The sequence below is a fragment of the Notamacropus eugenii genome, chromosome 7 (genome assembly GCF_028372415.1).
Source record: "Notamacropus eugenii isolate mMacEug1 chromosome 7, mMacEug1.pri_v2, whole genome shotgun sequence".
Lineage (NCBI taxonomy): Eukaryota > Metazoa > Chordata > Mammalia > Diprotodontia > Macropodidae > Notamacropus > Notamacropus eugenii.
In genome coordinates, this window is record NC_092878.1 from 21683958 (window position 1) to 21706924 (window position 22967).

The 22967-nt window shown below is 35.8% G+C and overlaps 1 protein-coding gene across 14 annotated transcripts in view; it reads left to right on the forward strand.

Annotated features, from left to right (window-relative positions):
* Positions 1-22967, forward strand: part of CDIN1 (CDAN1 interacting nuclease 1) — a 261023-nt gene that overhangs the window by 69622 nt on the left and 168434 nt on the right. For all 14 annotated transcript variants that reach the window (XM_072622894.1, XM_072622895.1, XM_072622905.1 and 11 more), the window contains 2 exons: positions 12868-12928; positions 16401-16473. In XM_072622894.1, the coding sequence (XP_072478995.1) occupies positions 12868-12928; positions 16401-16473 (134 nt within the window). The remainder of the gene's footprint in view (positions 1-12867; positions 12929-16400; positions 16474-22967) is intronic.

Below are 22967 nucleotides of genomic sequence, written 5' to 3' on the forward strand. Positions count from 1 at the left end.
TACTTGTTTGCCATATGCAGCATATTGGCCGGTGGGATGTAATGAGTCCCAGGACATCAGGATATTTTGATTTTTATGATGATTCATGAATCAATTTACTGTGTTTCAATAAAACTTAACTATTAAGCATTCACTAAGTGCAAGGCACTGTGCTTAGCCCTTGAGATACAAAGTCAAAACTGAAATAGTTCCTACCTTCAAGGAGCTTTCTTTCTTCTGGGGGAGTATCAGACACTACAGATAAATACAGGGTGTCCCAAAAGCCTTGCATAATTTTAAGTTATTAAACTTACGTAGTTTTAAAATACACTCTGACTTTTGGGACATACTGAATAATCCATGACAATTGGATGAAGCAGAGAATATCAGATTGGGGTTGAGCCACGAAATCAGAGGAAGCTTCATGGGAGAAGTGGAACCTGAAGGAAGATAAGGATACTGAAAGGTAAAGATGAGGAGAAAATGCATTCAAGGCACTGAACAGAGATATGGGCGTGAGAGATGAGATTTCAAGTTGGAGAAGTGTCTAATATCCTGGCTTAACTGACTTTCTGTGCAGAGTGTGTTGTTGAAAGGTTTACTCTTCTCTTGTCTGGTGTGATTCTTGACACATTCTCAAAAGGTGCAGTATGTCCTTAGAAACAACTTCTCCTCACCTCTGCCTCTGCAATTCCTGGTTGTGCCATAAAATGTGAAAAATATGGACTTCTATTTTTAGAGGTGAGCAGGCAAATCCTCTCCGATGCTCTCATTCTGTGCCATGATCCCCTTTGCATGAATCCATGACTCACTAAGGGAACTTTATTTTTTTTTATTAATTAAATGATTTAAAAAAAAATTATGGACATCAGCAAATATGGATATTTTAACATACAAAGAGCATAAAAAGAGGTTATATGAGAAACTGTGAACTTCTATTATATGTAGTTTGCATTTTTTAAAAAAGTATATATTAAATTTAACACCATAATAACAAACTTCCCTGCTTGTCTGTGTTTCCTTCTGAACTTCCTTCTGTTCTTTTATGTAAATTTTTAAAATTGTTATTAATTTATTTTTAAGCATTCTTTTCAATCCTCGCTCTCCTTCCCACTCCTCCACTGAGGAGGCAAACAATATGATATCAGTTATATATGCGAATCATGCAAAACATATTTTCATATTAGCCATATTGCAAAACAAAGCAAAAAAAAGTGAGAAAATTATACTTCAATTTGCACTCAGTTCATCAGTTCTTTTTCTGCAGATAGACAGCATTTTTTTCATCATGACTCCTTTGGAATTGTTTTGGATCATTGTATTGATCAAACTAGCCAGTCTTTTACAGTTGATCATCATTACAACATTACTGTTACTGTGCACAGTGATCTCTCAGTTCTTCTCTTTCCATCAATTTATATGGGAATTGCCATGTTTTCCTGAAATAGCCCTCCTCATCATTTCTTATAGCACAGATGAATCCATCAGAATAATATACCTCAACTTGGGCAGCCAATTCCCTATTGATGAGCATCCTTTCAATTTCCATTTCTTTGCCATCATAAAAAGAGCTATAAGGTATTTTATTTATACATATATATATATACACATACATAAGTTTAGTTATTAATTATTAATTTAATAATTAATTAATATAAGTGTTAATTATTAAATTTTATAACTTTATATATAGTTATTAAACTTAAGTAGCTTTAAAATACCCTATGACTCTTGGGACAAACTGTATACATAATACATGACAATTGGATGAAGGAGAAAATATCAGATTGGGGTTGAACTGAGAAATTAGAGGAAGCTTTATAGGAGAAGTGAAACCTGAGGGAAGATAAGGATACTGAAAGGTAAAGATGAGGAAGAAATGCATTCCAGGCATTGAATACATATATATATGTATGTATATGTATATGTGTATGTGTATATATGTACATATAAATGTATGTATATGCCTATGTCTATATGTCTATGTCTATATGTACACATATTTCATAGACAGATTGATAGATAGATAGATAGATAGATAGATAGATAGAGGTTCTTTTTCTTTTTCTTTGATCTCTTTAGGGTTCAGGCCTTGTAGTGGTATTGCTGGATCAAAGGATATGCATAGTTTTATAACCCTTTGGGCATAGTTCCAGATTGTTCTCCAGAATGGTTGGATTAGTTCACTGTTCTATCAGCAGTTCATTTACGTACCTATTTGCTCTCATCTTCTCCAGCATTTTTCATTTCTGATAGGTAGGAGAAGGTTCTTCAGATTTGTTTTAATTTGCCTTTCTCTAATCAATAGTGATTTAGAGCATTTTTTTTCATGTGACTGTAGATAGCTTTGATTTCTTCTCCTAAAAACTGTCTATTCCTATCCCTTGGCCTTTTATCTACTGGGGAATGGCTCTTATTTTTATAAATTAGACTCCATTGCTTATATGTTTGAGAATTGAGGTCTTTATCAGAGAAACTTGTTATAAAATATTTTGATGTTACTTCATTGTATACAGTACCTTTTCACAAAATGTAGTTTCCTTGATTATCTCTTTAATTAGGTCTATTTTGTCTTTTGCTTTGTCCGAGATCATGATTGCTACCCCTACTTTTGTTTACTTCAGTTGAACCATAATAGAGTCTTCTCCAGACCTTTATTTTAACTTTATTTAACTTATAATTTAAGTTAAATAAAATTTAAATTTTAACTGTATGTCTTTCTCTTTCCAGTGTGTCTTTTGTACACAACATATTGTTGGATTCTTGCTTCTAATCCAATCTGTTGTCTGCTTCCATTTTATGGGTTGATTCATTCCATTCACATTCACAGTTATGATTATGATCTGTATATTTTTCTTCATCCTATTTACTTCTGTTTATCTTTATCCCTCTCTTTTTATCCTGTCCCTCCTTAAAAGTCTGCTTTGCTTCTGACCACTGACTCCCTTAATCTGACCAAAGCCCTCCCTTTTATGACCTCCCTTCACTCCCGTATCTCTTCATCAGTTTCCCCTCCTATTTCCCTACTGGATAAGATAGATTTCTATACTCAGCTGTGTGAGTGTGTGTGCATGTATTTATATTTATATTCTTTCCTCTTTGAATTAATTCTGGTGAGAGTGAGGTTCAAAAATTGCCTACCACCTCTCCCCATTTTCCCCTGAACTATAAAAACTCCTCTTTCCAAGCCTCTTTTATGCGACAAAAATTTCCCCTTTTTCCTTTACCTTTTCCCTTTGCCTAATTCATCCCTGTTTTTCATTCCTACACACACACACACACACACACACACACACACACACACACACACACACACACTCACACTCACACTCACACACATGCACACAGAGTCATCCCTACATAATCAACTCACATTCACACCCTCTGTGTGTGTGTGTGTGTGTGTGTGTGTATGTGTGTGTGTATGTGTGTGTATTTCTTCTAGCTTCCCTAATAATGATTAAGTCCTTAGGAGTTACATGTTTCATCTTCCCATATAGTAATGTAAACAGTTTAAATTTATAGAGTCCCTTAAGGTTACTCTTTCATACTTATTTTTTTATGCTTCTCTTGAGTCTTGTATTTGAATGTCAAATTTTCTATTCAGCTTTGGCGTTTTCAACAGGAATTCTCAGAAGTCTTCTATTGCATTAAATGTCCATTTTCCTCCCTGAAGAATTACATTCAGTTTTGTTGGGTGAGTTATTGTTGGTTGGAATCCTGGCTCCTTTGCTTATAAATTATCATATTCCAAACTCTCTACTTCTTTAAAGTGGAAGCGGCTAAATCTTGTGTTATCATGACTTTGCATAGTTTCTTTCTGGCTTCTTCCAATATTTTCTCCTTGATCTAGGAGCTCTGGAATTTGGCTATAATACTCCTGGGAGTTTGTATTTTGGGATCTCTTTCAGGAGGTAATTGGTGAATTCTTTGAATTTCTATTTATCCTCTAGATCTAAGACATCAGGACAGATTTTCTTAATAATTTCCTGAAATATGATATCGAGGCATGGTTTTCTTTTTAATCATCACTTTTAAATAGTGCAGTAATTCTTAAACTATCACTCTTTGACCTGTTCCCCAGGTCTTTTGTTTTTCTAGTGAGATGTTTCACATTTGTTTTCTATTTTTTTATTCCTTTGAAACTGCTTTATTGTTTCTTATTCTCAAGGAGTCATGAACTTCCTCTTGCCCAATTCTAATATTTAAGGAATTATTTTATTCAATGTGCTTTTTTGTCTCTTTTTTCCATTTGGCAAATTCTGCTGCTTCTGTGAAATTTTATATCTCTTTTACCCTTAGGTCAATTCTGTTTTTTTTTTCTTTTTAGGTATTTTTTGTGTCTCTTTTACTAAATTGTTAGTTCTCTTTTCATAATTTTCATGCATAACTCTGATTTCATTTCTCCGTTTTTCTAATATCTCTCTTATCTCTTTAACTCTTTCAGGAATTTTTGCTGGTCTTGAGTCCAGTTAGCATTAGATGTTTATACATTGTTGGTTCCAAAATTTAGGTATTGGTCTTCCCTGCCACCACAGTAGTTTTTTTACAGTCAAGTTCTTTTTTTTTTTTCTTGTTTGCTCATTTTCAAAGCCTATTTCTTCACTTTGAACTTCATGTTAAACTTGACTGTGCTCACCTGGAGGTTAGGAGGCACTGTGCCAAGATTCAGGCTTTTTCATGCTGCTGTTTTCAGAGCTAGTTCTAGGCATCTGCAAGTCTGTAGTGCTTTGGTGTGGTTCCTGCTCTCCTGGTCTGTGTTCTGTTCTTTACCCAGAAGGGCTCCTGGTGCCCTGTAGCCACAGGTACTAGTACTCTACTTGGCCCAGGAAATATAAAAAAGTCCCCTGGTCTCCTACAACTGCAACTGCTATTGCTCCTCTTGGCCCTGGAACTGTGAAGAGGGCCCCTGGTCCCTTGTGATCAATCACAAGCACTCTTCTCTGCTCTGGAACTGTGACCCAGAACTGCTTATAGGCCACAGATTTGCCAATCAGTGTCATATGCACCAAGTACCAGCAAAAGATCCCCTGTAATCTCTATCCAACTAGTCTTCCAATCCCCCTTAACATATCTTGGCTAAGGCTTCCAAAGTTCCTACTACTGCTGCTGTCATGGCTCCTCTAAGGTCCATCACTGATGTTCCTGCCATACTTCAAGCCTTCTCTGAACCCAGTGTTACAGTCCTTTTCTCAGAACCTTCTAAGATGTCTTAGGCTGAAAAGATATGTCTCCTTCTGACCTTTTGTTGGCTCTGTTGCTCCAAAATTTGATTTGAAGCATTTTTTAAATTTGTGTTGGGAGAGTTCAGTGGGTCCTAGCCTATGCTCCACTGTCTTGGTTCTATCCCTGTGTGAAACTTTTAACATTTTTGCTGATGCTCATTTCTTTTCACATCACTACCATTCCCCTCAAACTCTTGGTCCCCCACCATATAAGTTCATGCTGTCTTGTAAGAATTATAGTCAAGCAAAAGAAATTCACACATTGGCTATGTCCAAATAACATATCTCATTCTATGCTTCTGGTCATCACCTATTTTCAAGAGTCTTCTGGAGTAATTATTTTATTGAGTTTTTAAGTTTGTCAAAGTTATTTACTGGTTCTGTTCATTTAACTCTGTATCACTTCGTACAAATAGTCTCAGGTCTTTCTGCCTCTCATTTTCTTTATTTTTATAGCACAATAATATTCTATTATGTTCATTTGCCACAGTTTTTTAGCCATTCCTGAGTTGACTAACACCAAGTTTATTTTCAATTCTTTGCCACCAGATACATAAAAAGGTCTGCTATAAACACATTTTTTTCCATACAGATCCTTTTCTTCTTTCTTTGTCTCCTTGGGGATATGTGTGTAGTTGTAGTATTGCCACGAATGCACAGTTAGGTGATGTTTGTTATTCCATCACTAAGGAGACTTTATATGTGACCTTCAAGCATTTTAGGTTGTGCCCATGGTAAAGAGGTATGTTTGGTTTCAAACTAGAATACCTTCCTAACCACACACATAATTAAGATAAAAAATACCTTTATACAAATCAAGTTTTCCAAGGTTTTTATTATACCATAGCTTTTGTATGTGTGTGTTTGTCTGTGTATGCACATGTGTGGGCATACTTGCGTGTGTGAAAGCGTGTGAGCACTGTTCAGCATTTTATGACTAGAGTGCTTTATTTGGAGTCAGAAAGATCTTGTGTCTAATCCCACTGCACACCGTTCTGATCACGTCTATAATAAGGATAAAACCTAACCTTCCCACCCCCCCCTTTTTTTTTTTTTATTAATTTTGAGTTCCAAATTTTCTCCCCATCTCTCCCCTCCATCCACCCTAATGCAGCATACATTCTGATTACTCCTTCCTCCAATCTGCTCTCCCTTCTGTCACACCCCTCCCTTCTCTTATCCCTTTCCCCTTGATTTTCTTGTAGGGCAAGTTAGATTTCTATATCCCTTTTCCTGTAGGTCTTATTTCTCAGTTACATGTAAAAACAATATTTGACATTCATTTTTAAAACTTTAAGTTCCAACTTCTCTCTCTTCCTCCCTTCCCACTCACCCCCATTAAGAAGGCAAGCGATTTGATATATGTTACAGATGTGTAGTCATGCAAAACACTTCCATAACAGTATATGATGAAAGACTAACTATATTCCCTCCATCCTATCCTGCCCCCCATTTATTCTGTTCTCTCTTTTGACTCTGTCCCTCCTCAAAAGTGTTTACTTCTAATTACCCCCCTCTCTTTTGTCCTCCCTTCTGTCATACCCATACTCCCTCATCCCCTTCCCCCTCACTTTCCTGTAGTGTAAGATAGATTTTCATGCAAAATTGAGTGTGCATGTTATTCTCTCCTTAAGCCAAATCTGATGAAAATAAGGTTCACTCTTTTTCTTGCCTCTTTTATGTGAGAGATATTTGACCCCATTTTATTTCTCCCTTTCTCCTCCAAATATATTCCTCTCTTACCCCTTAATTTTATTTTTTAGATGTCATCCGTTCATGTTCAACTCACCCTGTGCCCTCTATGTATTTGTTTATAATATCTCCAACTACCCTAATACTGAGAAATGTCTCAAGAATTACAAATATCATCTTTCCATGAAGGAATGTAAACAGTTCAACTCTAATTATGATTTCTCTTTCCTATTTACCTTTTCATGTTTCTCTTGATTCTTGTGTTTGAAAGTCACATTTTCTATTCAATTCTGGTCTTTTCATCAAGATTGCTTGAAAGTCCTCTATTTCATTGAATGACCATTTTTTCCCCCTGAATATTATACTCAGTTTTACTGAGTAGATGATTCCTGGTTTCAAATCCTAGCTCCTTTGACCTCCAGAATATCACATTCCAATCCCTCTGATCCCTTAATATAGAAGATGCCACAGATCTTAACTTATCCTGATTGTGTTTCCACAGTACTTGATTTATTTCTTTCTGACTGCTTTCAATATTTTCTCCTTAACCTGGGAACTCTGGAATTTGGCTATAATACTCTTAGGAGTTTTCCTTTGGGGATTTCTTTCAGGAGGCAATCAGGGGATTCTTTCAATATTTATTTTATCCTCTGGTTCTAGAATATCAGGGCAGTTTTCATTGATAATTTCTTGAAAGATGATGTCTTGGCTTTTATTTTTTTTTATCATGGCTTTCAAGTAGTCCAATAATTTTTAAATTGTCTCTCCTGGATCTATTTTCCAGGTGATTTGTATTTCCCAATGAGATATTTCACATTCTTTGCTATTTTTTCATTCCTTTGGTTTTGTTTTGTAATTTCTTGATTTTTCATAAAGTCATTGGCTTCCATCTGCTCTATTCTAATCTTTAAAGTATTGTTTTCTTCAGTGAGCTTTTGGATTTCCTTTTCCATCTGGCCAATTCTGCTTTTTTAGGGCATTCTTCTCCTCCTTGACTTTTTGGATCTCTTTTGCCATTTGGGTTAGTCTATTTTTAAGGTGTTATTTTCTTCACTGTTTTTGGGGTCCCTTTAGCAAGCATTTGACTCATTTTGCATGATTTTCTTGCATCACTCTCATTTCTCTTCCCAGTTTTTCCCCTACTTCTCTTATTTGATTTTCAAAATCCTTTCTGAGCTCTTCCATGGCCTGAGACCAATTCATATTTTTCTTGAAGTCTGTGGATGGAGGAGCTTTGACTTTGTTGTCTTCTCTTTGCATGTTTTGGTCTTCCTTGTCACCAAAGTAAGATTCTCTAGTCTGATTCTTTTTCCAGTTTTTGTTCATTTCCTCAGCCATTTATTTGACTTTTGAGCTCTTTGTCAATGTAGTTCTCTGCTTCCAATGGGGGTGGGGGATGTACTTTCAGCCATTCAATCTCCCCACAGTCTATGGACCTAGAGCTCCAGAAACAGCCACTACTGCTGCCCCTGCTGGTGCTGTGGGTTCCTCCACACCCTCTGCCAACCTGGGGCTGGGTCGGACTGGGTCTACTCTCTCACACAGGTCCAACAGATTTTTTCCCCTGACCTTCCAATTTGTCCTCAGCATTTTGGGATTGTGAAGTCTGGAAACCACTACAGGTGCCAGAGATTCAGTCCTCTTGAGGCCTGCTCAGGTCCTGTCTGTGCTGGTGCAGCCCACAGTGGACTGTGGTCTGCTCCCGCCTGGCACAGTAGCTGCTCCCCATTGAATTTCCAGGCTGTCTTGGGCTGGAGATTTGCTTCACTCCATCATTCTGTGGGTTCTGCAGCTCCAAAATTTGTTTAGAGTCATTTTTTTTTAAAGGTATTTGTCTAGGTTTGACAGGAGAGTTCTGAAAGTCCCTGCTTTTACTCCACCATCTTGGCTCCATTCCCTCCCCTTCCTTTTTAACAGGTTTGTGAGGGTCAAATGACAGTCCATTTTCCCATGCTTTAAAAAGCACAAAATATTGTCCAAATGTTATAGCTGGTCTATATGTGTCTTGTATATCTGTTTACTTGTCTCATCTATTAGAATATGAACTCCTTTAGATGAGAGATGTTTTCCCTTCATATCCCCACCATCTAATAAAATGCCTGGTATAAGGGAAGTGCTTAATAAATGTTTCTGACCAATTACATTTGATCATCTGAAGACAGGAATGTTTGCTTTTTCTAGAGAGCATTTAGGTGACTGGGCCTATTAGAAAGACCTGAGTTCAATATGACCTCAGAAATGTCTTAGCTGGTTGATCCTGAGCCTGTCACTTAACCTCTGTTCTCCACCAGTTTCCTCATTTATAAAACAGGGCTAATCATAGCAGTGACTTCTCAGGGTTGTTGTGAGGATCAAGAGGAATAATAAATTAACCTGCTTAGCACAGTACCTTGTATGCAGTAAATAGTGGGTGCCAGCTGTTGTCAATATCGTCATCAATATCATCATCCTCATAACTCAGATAGACCCACAAGATTCAACTCTTTGGATTTTCAGCAGGTCCATAAAGATGGCGCCATAAAAAGTGGGGCTGGTGTTTGTTCCTAAACTCTTGCTCTTGTTGACATTTTGGCAAAAGTGATGAACTGATTCTTTTCTTTCTGTGTGTAGTTAGGAGTATGGGTGAACAAACACTGAGAGAGACAATCATTCCTTCTCAGAAAACAACTAAAGAACCATCAGTATAGTTGTCATTTTTCCTTCCTAAATCGAAAGACTGAAACAGAGCCTTACACATATTATGAATTTATTGGACTTGAGTAGCTGATGAGAAAACTGGAGACTATACCATTTAGCTTTTTTTAGTTTTAGTGTTAATTTTTTTGCAGTTTAGTAGGAAAGAAATGTATAATTTTTAAGTAAGCTACTGATTACTTGTAGATAAATTTTAAAGTCTATCCCCAAATCTTTCATGCTACGTTGTTTGACCCTTTGTAATCATATTTTAATGTGCTGCTTTTATCTATTTCTTTCGCATGAACAAGTTTCATTCTCCGTATTTGAATATAAGCTTCTTGAAGTTAGGAACTGTGACACTTTTGGGTTTCTGGACCTCTGCCTTCTACTTTCATGCCAAACTTGTCAGACTTAAAAGTTTGTTGGAGTGAATTGAATTGAAATGTGAAAGGAAAAGAAAGAGACATAGTATCTGCAAAAGTGATGTGTATGTAAATACAGAAAAATTGGATGGTGCCAAAGGATTCCTGTCATCATTGGAAAAAAAAAAAATCTTAGTTTCAACAAGATTAAACTCTCCAGTTAGAGGAATAAGAACCAAGGTTATAATAAGTTTGTTTCAGTCTATATGATCATCATATTTGATTGAGTCATGTATTAGAAGTCAGTTGATAACAGTTCATAGATTATATATTTGTATTTGTAAGACTCCTTTGAGATCAGTTTCTCAGCTTAGATGTAAAAAGTTTAGGTGACATGTCCTGGATTGCATTAGTAAATGGTTGTGCTGGGATTTCGATCCAAACTCTCTAATTTCCAGTTCCATGATCTTCACTATCCCACCACCTGAAGAAATTTATTTTAGAAACTCAGAATAATCACATTCAGTTAATTAGATGTTACAGTGGCTATATTTAATTCAGTCTTAATTCAACAAGTGTTTAGGAAGGACTCAGTATGTGGAAGGCACTGTGCTAGATACAAGAAAGTTTCACAGATACATTTTACACTTCTTTACTCTTAAGGCAGTCTGGTAAAATAGATAAGAAAAAATATGCCAATAGTTATAGTGCAAAGAGAGCTAAGGCTGGGATTCGGTAGGCACTTGCCTATGATTTTCTACATGAGGATAATGGGGGTGGTGGTATGCCACAAGGGATGACTTTTAATATTATTTACAATAAATGCATATAATTTTAATGCCAGAAATTCCTGTTCTCTCTCATGTATCTTTTGGAAGAATTCAGGCCACAGACTACTATGAAAACTTTCTCTGAAGGGTAGCACAATAGAGTGTAATTTAAATTTTTCAATAGGACAAATCCCTTACTTCCACACTGTGCTTTTCCAAGCCCCAAGAAATAAAGGACAAAATAGACTAAGATGAATATTTTAGAAAGATACTCCCTGCTATGGGAATTCTAAAGAAGGAAAGATCATTTCCAGTGGTCCAGTAAGTAGGGGGCAGGCAGCACCAGGGAAGGGGTTTGAATGACTGTTCATTCATAAGGAGTGGCATAAGACTTTTGGAGGCAACCACACCACTCTCTGTGGTCTCTGAGCTCCAGAGTGATACTATGGGCATTCAGAGGAGACTTCACAAACTCATACCCAACTTCACTGAATTGACATATCAGTTCAGTCAGAGTTATTTGTCTAAATGGTGTACCTGAGCAGTTGATAGATGAAACAGTTGCATATAGACACAGTTCAAGTCCAATAAGTCATTTCACATTTCTTGAACCTTCCTATCCTCTTGTTCAGCTGTATTTTTTAAAATTTATTTCACTTCTGATGCACTGTAGCTTCTCTTAGGAGCTTAGTTTTTCCAAACCATGCCAAAGATAATTCCACCAATCAAGTCAACAAGGCTTTATTAAGTATGCTAAATGCTGGGAACAGAAATAAATTAGTCCCTGCCCTTGAGGAGCTTACAATCTAATGGGGCAGACAACTATGGACAAACATAATATTTACAGAATAAATTGGAGATGATCTCTAAGGGAAAAGATTACGATTAGTGATGATTGGGAAAGGTTCCTTAAAGCTAAATTTTAAATTATAGTTTCTCCAAAGTTCTGTTGTATCTCTCCCCTCTGCCATGCCAAGTACTTGCTTCTGCTTCATAGCTAAAACATGTTTATAAGCAGCATTGTTGTATAATACTTCCTAATTGCAAAATTATTCATAGTTTGTCATTTGGCACCTAACAGATTAAAAACAATGGCTTTACCTCAGACTCCTGAGCTATAAAAGAGAAATGTTTCCAACTCCTACTGTATATTTGAAATCACTTTCTTTTTTAAATGAAATAATAAAATTGCAAAATTGGAAGGGACCTGAGAAATTATCTGCTGCAATCTGTAGTTATGTATCTTGTCTATAATAGTTCCAGCCAATGGACGGAAAGGAATAAGCATTTATTAAGCACCTAATATATATATATGCCAGGCTTTACAAATATTATCTCAATTGATCCTCACAGCAACTTTGTGAGGTAGTTGCAATTATTATCCATGTCTTATAGTTAAGGAAACTAAGGAAGACGTAGGTTAAGTGACTTGCTTGGGATGACCCAATCTCAAAAGAAAAAAAAAATGTCAGCCATGAGACTAGCTAAGTTATCTGTTTCAGAGATAATTAGTAAACATTTCTTTGGATGGTGTCTCTTAATAAAGTAGAAATAAATGTTTGGGAAAAGCTAATGAAAAGAGTAAATACATGTGTCCCTAGCTAAGATGCTGCATCTCAAACTGTATAAACCAGCTTATTCCCTTATTCCCTTGGAGAACATTGGCTGGCTTTAGTGAGATGCAGATTAAGCATATTTCTTAAGAAATAAGCTGCTGTATTTGTTTCACTTGTTTATAGAATACACACTGGCTTAACATACAAAGGCTTTGGTCTACATCAAACCATTTATTATATATAATAAGGGAGCTCATCGTAACATGTGAGAAGGCTCTTCAGAGTTTTTAGAAGTTTCTACTCACAAATTGTGTTCTTCCAAATGAGTTCAATTGATTTGTTTACAATATATATATGTATATTTTTTTTTTCATAAAGACCTTTGGAGACATCAGTATATTTGCTCACCTCATCTCCAGAGAGTTAGTTACTGATGATTTAAGATAAGTTGTTTTTGTTATCCCCAACCTTCCCTATTACATTAGCATTCTTTAACTAGGTTTGAGTCTGGCATTTGCTCAAGAGAAGCAAATACACAGGGGATGCTAACATGTCTACACTGGCCTTTTCTTGTCAGTGGAAAACCATCTGGCTTTCTCTTGTCTAGGTACCTGAGTGGAGTGGTGAAAGATGGAACAGCCCCTGTGCTTTTGGAGCTGGCCAATGAGGTAATCTGATTTTATAATATATATATTTTTTCAAACCTGTTTAAAACCTAAGGGGCAAATCTAGAGTAGCTTTACTTGGAAATGTAATTAACCTTAAAAAAAAAAAAAAAAAAAAAAAGGTTTCAAGGCATATTAGACATTTAAAATTATTCCCTAGTCTCTTAGTACTTAAAATAATTGGACAAAGAACTTCATTTATTAATAAACCAGTTAATGTAATTAGTCTCCTTCCTTCAAGGCAAATGTGTTAAAAAAAAAAAAAAGATATTCTCGATTTCTTAGTTTGGCTGAAATTTTGTCTAAATGTCCAAAGATGTGTGCTCTTCTTAGCATGCATTTTGCAAATTTTTTATGTAAAATCCCTACGTTGACTAGAGAGATTTTGTAAAGACTTACTTGAAGTTATAAAAATATGACAGGTTTGGAGGTTTGATGTTAAAGATGTAGCATTTGCTTGATTCTGACTTATTCTCATTAGAAAAAGGATGCAATGCCAATTATTAACTCATTTTCTTCACTTGAAAAAGCAGAATATCTTTAATAGTAATGCCTAGCATAAGGTGATTCATTGATCTTTTTGGGTTGTTATTAACCCTGATATGGTTCTGTTTAGGGAAATAAATGATAATTTGTGTTTAGAAAGGAAGCCCCAAAGACTTCTTGAAGGAAAATAGATATCTATATATCTAGATTCCTCGATATGTAGAGATCAATACCTATAGCTACATAAACATATATAAAGTTCCTAATAGTTGCAGAGAACACACTGAAAAAAAAATTTTAGCTCTTAAACTTTAAAATATTTATCTATCATAATAAGAGCAATACACTATTTAGCCTGACTTGGTACTGCTTATGCAGCCCTCATAGGGATAAAATGAAATGTACACTGTTTTGTGTTGCATTATAATGGAAAACATAGGAGTAAGGCAGAAAATGTGTGTTTGCATTAAAGATGACTTGGTACCGTGAGCATTAGTGTGGCAGGAGCAGCAAGTTCTACATGTTCTATTAGCCAGGAAGGATGGCTTCTCTCACAGCTTCTGTCTGATGTACACTGCCGCAGTCAGCAAATGATCAATTACCTATCAGGTACTAGAAGATTTTAATAGTCTGGGAAATGTCTACACACTCTGATAGTAGAGTTAACCCAGACAATGGATCTCTTGCCCCTCCCTTTTAGCAAAATAGGTATTTTGTTTTACACACTTTTCTTTGAAGTACTTTGAGTCAAGGAATATTATTTCATCAAGGACCTTGATGTATGACTGGGTCTTTGGTGTTTTGATGAGTATAAAGAAAACTAGGCTAATACTAGGTGTAATATCATATGAGGCTTCCCAAATGAATGTAGCTCAACATAGTACCCCTATTTGAAGATGATGGTATAAATGATGTGCATTTTGTGCAATGAAATTTTAGCATTTCCTTTTAAATTTCTTCTTAAATTACTTCCTCGATCTCCTCTTCCATTTATTAACGTGATGCCAAAATGTTGATCATACCACTATGTTCCTCTTTCACCCATACCAGTGAGCCTTTGTGATGCTTCCAAAAGGCTTTATTTTCCTTACAGTCAATTTCATAGTAAAATTTCACCAAAGGAAAAGAACTGGCATTATTTAAAGAATTTGTGACCATGGCTGCACATTGGTGCAGAAGAGGACAATGCTAACTGCGAATTCTGCTAATGCACTAGGGAAATGTGGCAATAACTGGTACCAGATTACTGCTTCCAAACAACCAAGCTGCCATTTTTATGTGATAGTTAATATTTAAATGACAGACTCCTGCATCTGCTGACGATTGATGCAATGGTAATATTTTATGAGTCAATATATATTTAATCAGTGGAAACTGTAAAAATTGATGAGAAATATATAACGTAGGTGCATTATAGTGTGGAACAGCTCTTTTATATAAGAAGAGTACTGTATTATTGTTGATTTGAGGGGTGGGGGATATTCGTGGCTGTTGTTTTTAGAAATGTCTGTACATTAGTTATCCAACAGCAAAGCTAAAAATAAGGATTTTTAAAATCTCACTTTGTTAAGAATAATAAAATCAGTCATTCTGTTCTCTTCATACAAATATTTTCAAGTGAGATTTGAAGCACTATGAATTTTACTTACATGCTAAATTCTGACATGAAGCATGATGACCCTATTTCAGAGAAAGATGGACACATGATTAATATGAAAATTAGGGAGATGCAAGTACCTGAACTAATAAGGTAGTCCTTATTCAGGCTGGACTACCTCCAGTAATTTCACCATTTTTCATGTGTCAGCTCTGATGTGGGTTACTGGAAATAAGCAGCTCCGTGGAAAGCATTTCTTTCTACTTGGGGAATTTAAGGGCATCCAAGTACATACATATTTGAAAAAACTGTACGTACAAATGAAGCCAGCCTTTTTTGTCTAGTTACTAAATCAAGATAAAAATTTTTGGATGAATATTGGACTTGAAAACCTGTCAAGAAAAATTCATTGTGATAATATATGAGCAAGGTTTACCATCTTACCTTTAGATAAAAAGGCTTGTTTCAGGGAAGCATTATTGTGATGTTATTTTTAAAATCATGATATTTCAGATGATTTTTTCCACTGGTTTCTAAAAATTTGAAGTATTAGGTAAAGACGAAAACAACATTTCTCCAGAAAGAGAATATGGGAATTAATTAACATTACGATTAAGGACCACATCACTCTCTACATTTCCTGTGCTTTGTTTAACCCCTACACGCACTGATCTCTGGCTTCTTAGTCATCATATTCATAAGTAGCATTTCAGTTAAGGTGGTGGTTGTAATATCAAAGCTCTTGTTATTTCTGTGCATTGTTATTACTATTAAAACATGTGCTACTCTGATGATATGAAAGAGCAGACATTTAGATAAAAAGAATTAGTGCTAAAATTTTAGGTTTATTGTAAGCCTTGAATGTCCTCAAGTAAGATTAACTAGAACATCAGGTGCATTCTAAATGTTTTGTTTCTTTAATAAATAAGGCCATAATGCTGAAAGAAAAATCACAATAGGCATATGGACAACTGTATTAAAAATGAAACTATGTCACACATCAGTAGAGATGTGGGCAGTATGACCAGATAAGGTGGTAGAAAAAGTAGGACACAAAGAAATGATGACCTGTTTCGGAGGAAGAATTTTAGGGTAATGAGAAAAGCCTGTTTGATTGTTGAATGTTGCAATAGCGCTTCCAGATTTGTCCATGAGATTTGCTGTACTGCATCATACATTGAATGGAAACCACTAATTCTCCCCACCAATGCTGACCGTACTTATTTTGGATAATTGATTACAAATGTAATGGAAGACACTGATAACTAGGAAGCTTTAATGAGTAATGCTGGCCCTGATTTATCAAAATGCATGTAATTTTTAGTGTTGACAAGATGTGGGACCTGTGCATGTCTGCAACTTTGACTTTGTTTTTGCTTCCATTTTGGAAAGGTGGACTATGCACCGTCATTGATGGCTCGAATTATACTGGAGAGGTACCTACAAGAGCAAGAAGAATCTCCACGTGAGTAGTCAGATTCATTTTAGAAATACACTAATTTGATTCCAAAAAACAGTTCAAAAACAGTTTATCCTGTTTCACCTCCAATTCAAAAACAGTTTATACAACATTACAACTCTCTTAATGAGTGCTAAATTCCAAAACTGGCACATAAACTCCTGATGACAATTAAATGCAGTCTAGAAGACCACCCACAACTCTTCAGAAAAAAGTGCTTTCTTTTTGAATTCTACATTAACCTCTCCATTCGGCAAAATAGTCAATGTGTATCAATGTGCATCAAACTAAAAAAAAACCCAATTCATCTTTTGTGTGTATAGAGCAAACTAGATCATTTGAGATCATTGTCAAGAACTGGCTCTAAAAGAAATGTTCACCCTTTTTATTTTAATTCAGCAACACTGGAGAAATACTACCTCTACATGGAAAAGTGAATTTCACTGGTCTCTCTACACGAAAATAAAAAAAAAAATGAAAAGAATGGAGCTACAGGAGGAGGTTCAAACCTAAATTAATTTGCCACTGAAAAAATACATTTTGTTATTTTCTCTGTGTCAACTGCATGATTAAAACCGGCTGTTAAGTGAGCTCTGGGGATGTGCTCGTAAAAGATTTATGAGTAATATTCAATGTGATATTCAAAGTGAGTCATGAATATCAGGATAATTGCTCTCAGTGCTGGCTCTTTTACTAGGCAGGAGTTTGTCAACTGTCCCATAAATACTTGCCTAGTCTCATGTAAAAAAGACAATTTCATCTTCTGCATTTTTATTGCCTAGTGTAATGTTTACCTTTGGAGCTTGGCTGTGGTAGAATAGGTGAAAAGCTTTGGAATATGCTTTATGCATATAATCTTCTCTTTCTGAAAGTAGAAGATAATACCTACTAAAACGTCATTCAGGAGCAGATGGTTTTTATTTTATTTTATTTTATTTTATTTTATTTTTTTTGTCAGGGATTTTTCCTCTGGTTTTCTCTGAATTTGCAGTTATCAGTGACTGGTGGCCCAGTTACCTTGTGAAGGTTTCATTTGAATGAATTAAGTACTTCCCCTAAAAATTCAATATCATTTCAATAGATGTAGCCTTTAAAGTAACCTGCAGTGATGCTTCATGAGCAAATCACATGATGTCAGAATGGTATGGTTTCGATTTAATCAAGAAAGAGATTAAAGTGGATGTGTGTTATTTTCAACTTCGCCGCGGCACCGCCATTTGTCAAAGTCAACCTTCTGATTGCTTTGGACCTACTGCTATCCAGGTCTTGTCAAAATAGGAGTCAGCACAGTCTGCAGCAGGTAGACTGGCCTAGATGGAGCAGTATCAAACACAGTAAAACAGGATTCATTGACTTGTGAATTATGAAGTTAATAGGTTGATCATAAATTTTGTGGCTATTAATTTATCTTTATAATGCTGGCACATCTTCAGTACATTTTTCTTTTTATTTTGCACTATTTTCTACTGGTACAGTCAAACTGCACTGAATATAATTTTGAAGTGTACTGTATATCAGAATTCTTATAACTCCAGTGCCAGAATTAAATGTCTCGCTTGAATACACTGGAGAAGGACATGAGCATATTTAGAAACATGTTTAAAAAGGGCATTCCCAAGAATGGTCTTCTTGGAAAGGAGGTAAATGTGAGTATTGTATGCTCAAATTGCCCTGTGATTATATCTGATCAAATAAGTCTATATTTGGAAGTAATTTTTTTTTTCTAATTGGTTAGGTTAATGGCTGTTTTGCTGGGATTTGTTAGGTGTATGTATTCATTTTCTTTTAGGTAAATTCATGATGCAGATTTGTTGATTTTTTTTTTTTTAACCCTCAATAGCATACAAAGCTATGATATTGTAAAGGCACCTATTTAACTCACCGATTGCCAGCGTGCTAACTGATGGCCAAAAGGAAGGTTACTAAGAACATTTCTTTGGCAACAAAACAAAATGGTGGAGAATCTTTTTAGGATTACCATGTAGGACATAAGTAAAGATTTATTGGTTTTTAAAGATAACGTTATAGAGACGTACAAAATTACGATTACAGGACATGACTGGATAGCTACTTGTGTTGCATAGTGGTTTTCTTTCCTTCCTCTTCTGTCTCTGTCTCTGTCTCTTTCTTAAGTAAAGAGCTGTAAGATACTGTGGCTTATATTCTGACACTTTCTTCCCCTTCATAGCAGCGACCTGGTTGGCCTTTGGCAATGAAATTCAATGCACATGGCTCCGCAGTCAAATCATCAAATTTCCCTGTGTGTATATTAGAGTTTTGTAATGTGTTTCCATTATGAAACAATGCGGGGATAATTGTCTTTGGTAGCAATTAGCTAACAGGTTTGTTCAGTGCTATTGGCAGAGGCATCCATCATCCCCCTCCCTGACCACACTTTTTGTCTGGTGTGGACTATGGAGATCAATAGAATTCTATATAGGGGAAATCACCCCAGCTTTAATGAGCTGCAAGTCTCAGTCAGTCTTGGTTTGTATTTTTAATTTTTTCCTTTTAAAATTAGAAAGGTGGGAGGGGGAACCGTAGCATTCCTTTGGGAATGGAGAGTACTGCATATGTACTATTACTTTTCCTAGATCAATGCACAGTTTTAAATTGTTTTTCTTCTGTAAAAAGCCATAGCTAATAGCAGTAGGCCATCCAAACCATACTGCTTCAGTAATACCTATTCCAGTATTCAGTTTTCTAGGACCAATTTGTAAATTCATTGTAGTATCATTTTCATCATGAAGTGTACAACTATGTGAATTAATATGTAAAGGAACCCTCGTGGTACCTCTGGAAAAAAAATATTGAAAAAATTTTTTTAATGAAATCTGTGATTTAAAAAAGCCCAGACCTCTTTGTTCAGTTATTGATAAAATCATTTGGGTTTGTTTCCCCCTAGAGTAGACACTGCAAAACAAAGCTTGTCCACATTGGGCCTATTTTCTTTGTTTTCTAGAAGCTGCATAAGAATGTAAAACAAGCTGGTCCAGGTGAATATACACCATCAAGTGAATAGCCTCCTGGATGGACAAGGAAAATGTTGGGAAAACGCTGTCAGAGGAGACATGTTTTCAAGTTAGGTTACAAAATCAGTAGATAGCAAGAGATGAACAGCTCCTCTCTATCATGCCATCAGTCCTAATGATTGAGATATATCCTGCCAACCAGTCTTTATTCCCAGCACAGGATCTTGCTGACAGTATTTTGATTGCTAATGACCAAAGTAAATATTGTAATTGTACCATTTCTCTAAAGATATATATCCAAACATCCATTTAAAACCATTTAACTCTATTAAAGAGGTTTGATTAGTTTAACAGTATGTATCTTAGCTGCAGCAATAAGCACATATTAGAAAATCCAGTTTAATTCACCAATTTTCAACAAAAATTTTTGAGCATCTGCTCCATGTGAAGTACTGGTTGGAGTAGGCACAAAGATGAATGAGGCAGGATGTTGTCCGGGCTAGAGATCTGGATTCAGAGCAAGGAATCCAATCTTGTCTCAGATACTTATTAGTTTTGTGGCCCTGGGCAAGTCACTTAAACTCTCTGGGCCTCAGTTTTTTCATCTGTCAAAGAAGAAGGTTGGACTTGATGGCTCAGAGTCCTTCTGTATCTATCATCCCATGAAAGAATGCTACCTTCAAAGAACTGATCTAGTTTGGAGAATCAGATGTGGCCAAGGAAGTACTGTTTGTTGTTTAGTCATTTCAGTCATGTCAGACTCTTTATGACTCCTTTTTGTTAGGTTTTCTTTTTGGCCAAGATACTGGAGTGATTTGCCATTTCCTTCTGAGGCAAAGAGAGTTAAGTGACTTCCCCAGGGTCACACAACAAGTAAATGTCTGAGGTTAGATTTGAACTCATGTCTTTTTGATTCCAGGCTCAGCACTCTATCCACCCCCAAGTATCTATAAGGTATAATGTAAATGTATATGACAGGCTAGACACTATGGGAATAGAAAAGAAACAACTCAACTTCAAACTGAAAACCAAATAAGCCTTCATTTGAATCCTAATTTTCACTATTAATTGCTTGGATCTTTTAGACTGGAATAGCATAAGATCATCCTTCTTCTGTGAGTTTCACTGTTTCAAAGTATTCATGATCCTCCAGCTTTTGATAACTCAAATTTCTGATAACAGAAATTTGCATGAAATATACATTTAGTATTTTCATCTTCCTCCACTGCGGGCAGTAGCTTAGATAATGTGGCTAATAAATTCTTCAAAGATGGTACAAGACCTAAGTCTAGAACTCAAAATAAATGATCTATCATACTATTAAATATTTTCATAAGAATATCATGAGAATTCATTATTGTTCACGAAGCTGGAAAACCTAAGAGAGACAAACCTATTTTGGGATTTGATAAGTTAGGAATACAGATGGTTCCTAGAAGAGGATGTAGGGTGAGTTGACCTTCTGAAGGACCACAGGGAAAATTACAGCCATTGGGAAAGCCATTGGGTTCCATTTGTGTAATTGATTGAAAATTTACTGGATCAACACAGATAAGGAAGAACTTAAGAAAGTAATAAAATACTTATTTGTTAAGGACCTGCTGTGTTCAAAGTTCTGTGCTAGGCGTTGGAGGAGATGCAACGTTTAATTTGGTTTAGCTCCTTGCCTACAAGAAGCTTATAGTCTAGTAAGGAAGTAAAATGCCTACATGTATAGCTATAACAAACATTATACATGATGAAGGTGTGAGAGAGTTATAAATAAAAATGCTATGTGAAATTTAAGGCTGAAAGTCATTACTGACAGGGGTGGGGATTGGGGAAAATATCCTGGCAGTGATACCGTTTAAGTTAGACATTTTACAATCATCCAGTCAGTCAGGGTTACTAGCTTCATGTCATTTTAAACTCTTAACTTAGCTCATCACATGTAGCTCATAATCTCAATGAGTTACCAAATCTTGCCATTTCTACTTCTATATCTTTTATCTTTCCCCTTTCATCACCTCTCACCTGGATTATTCAAGGAACTTCTTAATTAGTCTCCCTGATGCAAGTCTCTGTCCATTCTAACAAGTTGTCTACGCACTTGCTGAAGTGATTTTGCTCAAGTGCAGTGGCTTCCACTTGCCTCAACAATCAAATATAAACAATTCTGTTTAGCATTTAAAGCCCTTCGCAACCTGGAACTATCTTGCCTTTCCTGTCTTTTTGTATATGACTCTCCTTTATGCTTTTTGTCTGAGATTCAGACAAGCCTGACTTTTTGCTGTTTCTCATATAGAGCAGATGCCCTCCATACCTATAACGCCCTCCATCTCTACTGCTTGGAATCTCTTGTTCCTTTCAGGATTTAGTGCAAGCATCACTTTTTTGCATGAGACCTTTCCAGGGTCTTCTAGTTGCTAGGCTCCCTCTCATCCAGGTTATGTTGTATGCCTTTTATCTATCTCATATATATATGCCTAGATATGGAATGTAAATTCATTTAGGGATAGACTGTTTTGATCTTCTTTTTTATCTCCAGTATCTAACAAAGTGCCTGAAACATAATAGGAGCTTAATGAATTCTTATTGATTGATTTAGCCATAGTAGTACCGATGATATTTATATAAAGTTATTTATAGATTCCCCCAAAACTTCAAAAATGATATCTAATCAGATCTTCTAAAATAAGTGTTGAAATGGGTCAGCACATATATTGCAAATGAGAAAACCAAGGCTTATGAATTTTAAGTGACTATTCCAGAATTCCATGTTTAATAAATGGCAGAGCTGGGAGTTGAACTCCAATTTTTTGACTAAATTCAATGCTTTTTGCACTAGACGTCACTGACTAAATCAATTAAAGTTTAATGGTTGCTAAAAGGGGAAGGATTTAGACTTTAGGAAGAAATAGATTTCCAGATATTCAGAGAAAACATTGATAAGGCACATAGAGATTCTCAAAGGGAATATGACATAGCTCAAGGGGAAGAAGAGATTTTTGAAATGAAATTTTGACAATGTGATTGAAAATTCTCATCGTGAAGTTGATTAGGGAAGTACCTAAAGAGAAACTACTTTGACTACACAGGGAACTCTCTAATGAAATTAGATGTGAAATTACACATGCTAAAAATGGAATTGAGGTACATGACCAAGTAAGGAAACAATGGTGGCATGACTTCGAAGAACACAAGCTGGAAGACTAGAGTGCAAAATGTGCTTGGACTTTTGTAAAATGTTGGGGGCATTTGGACAGGTTGGTTTGTTTGTTTGTTTTTAGCGTAATTTAATTCACCGCAAACTTTTAAAGAACCTGTCTTGTGAAGGAATATTGTGATAGACCCTTGGGGGAAATGCAAGATAAGTAAAATAGAACTCTCACCCTCCAAGGAAAAAGCTAGACCTTGTGATTGAGTAGATGATGCAGTGTTAACAGGAAACGGAGCAAAAGCAGAAAAAGTCAGCTTTTATTTTACCTCCATTTTTTTCCTGTCACAGAGAAAGAGATCAGGAATGGAAAGGATACACCAAATATGATT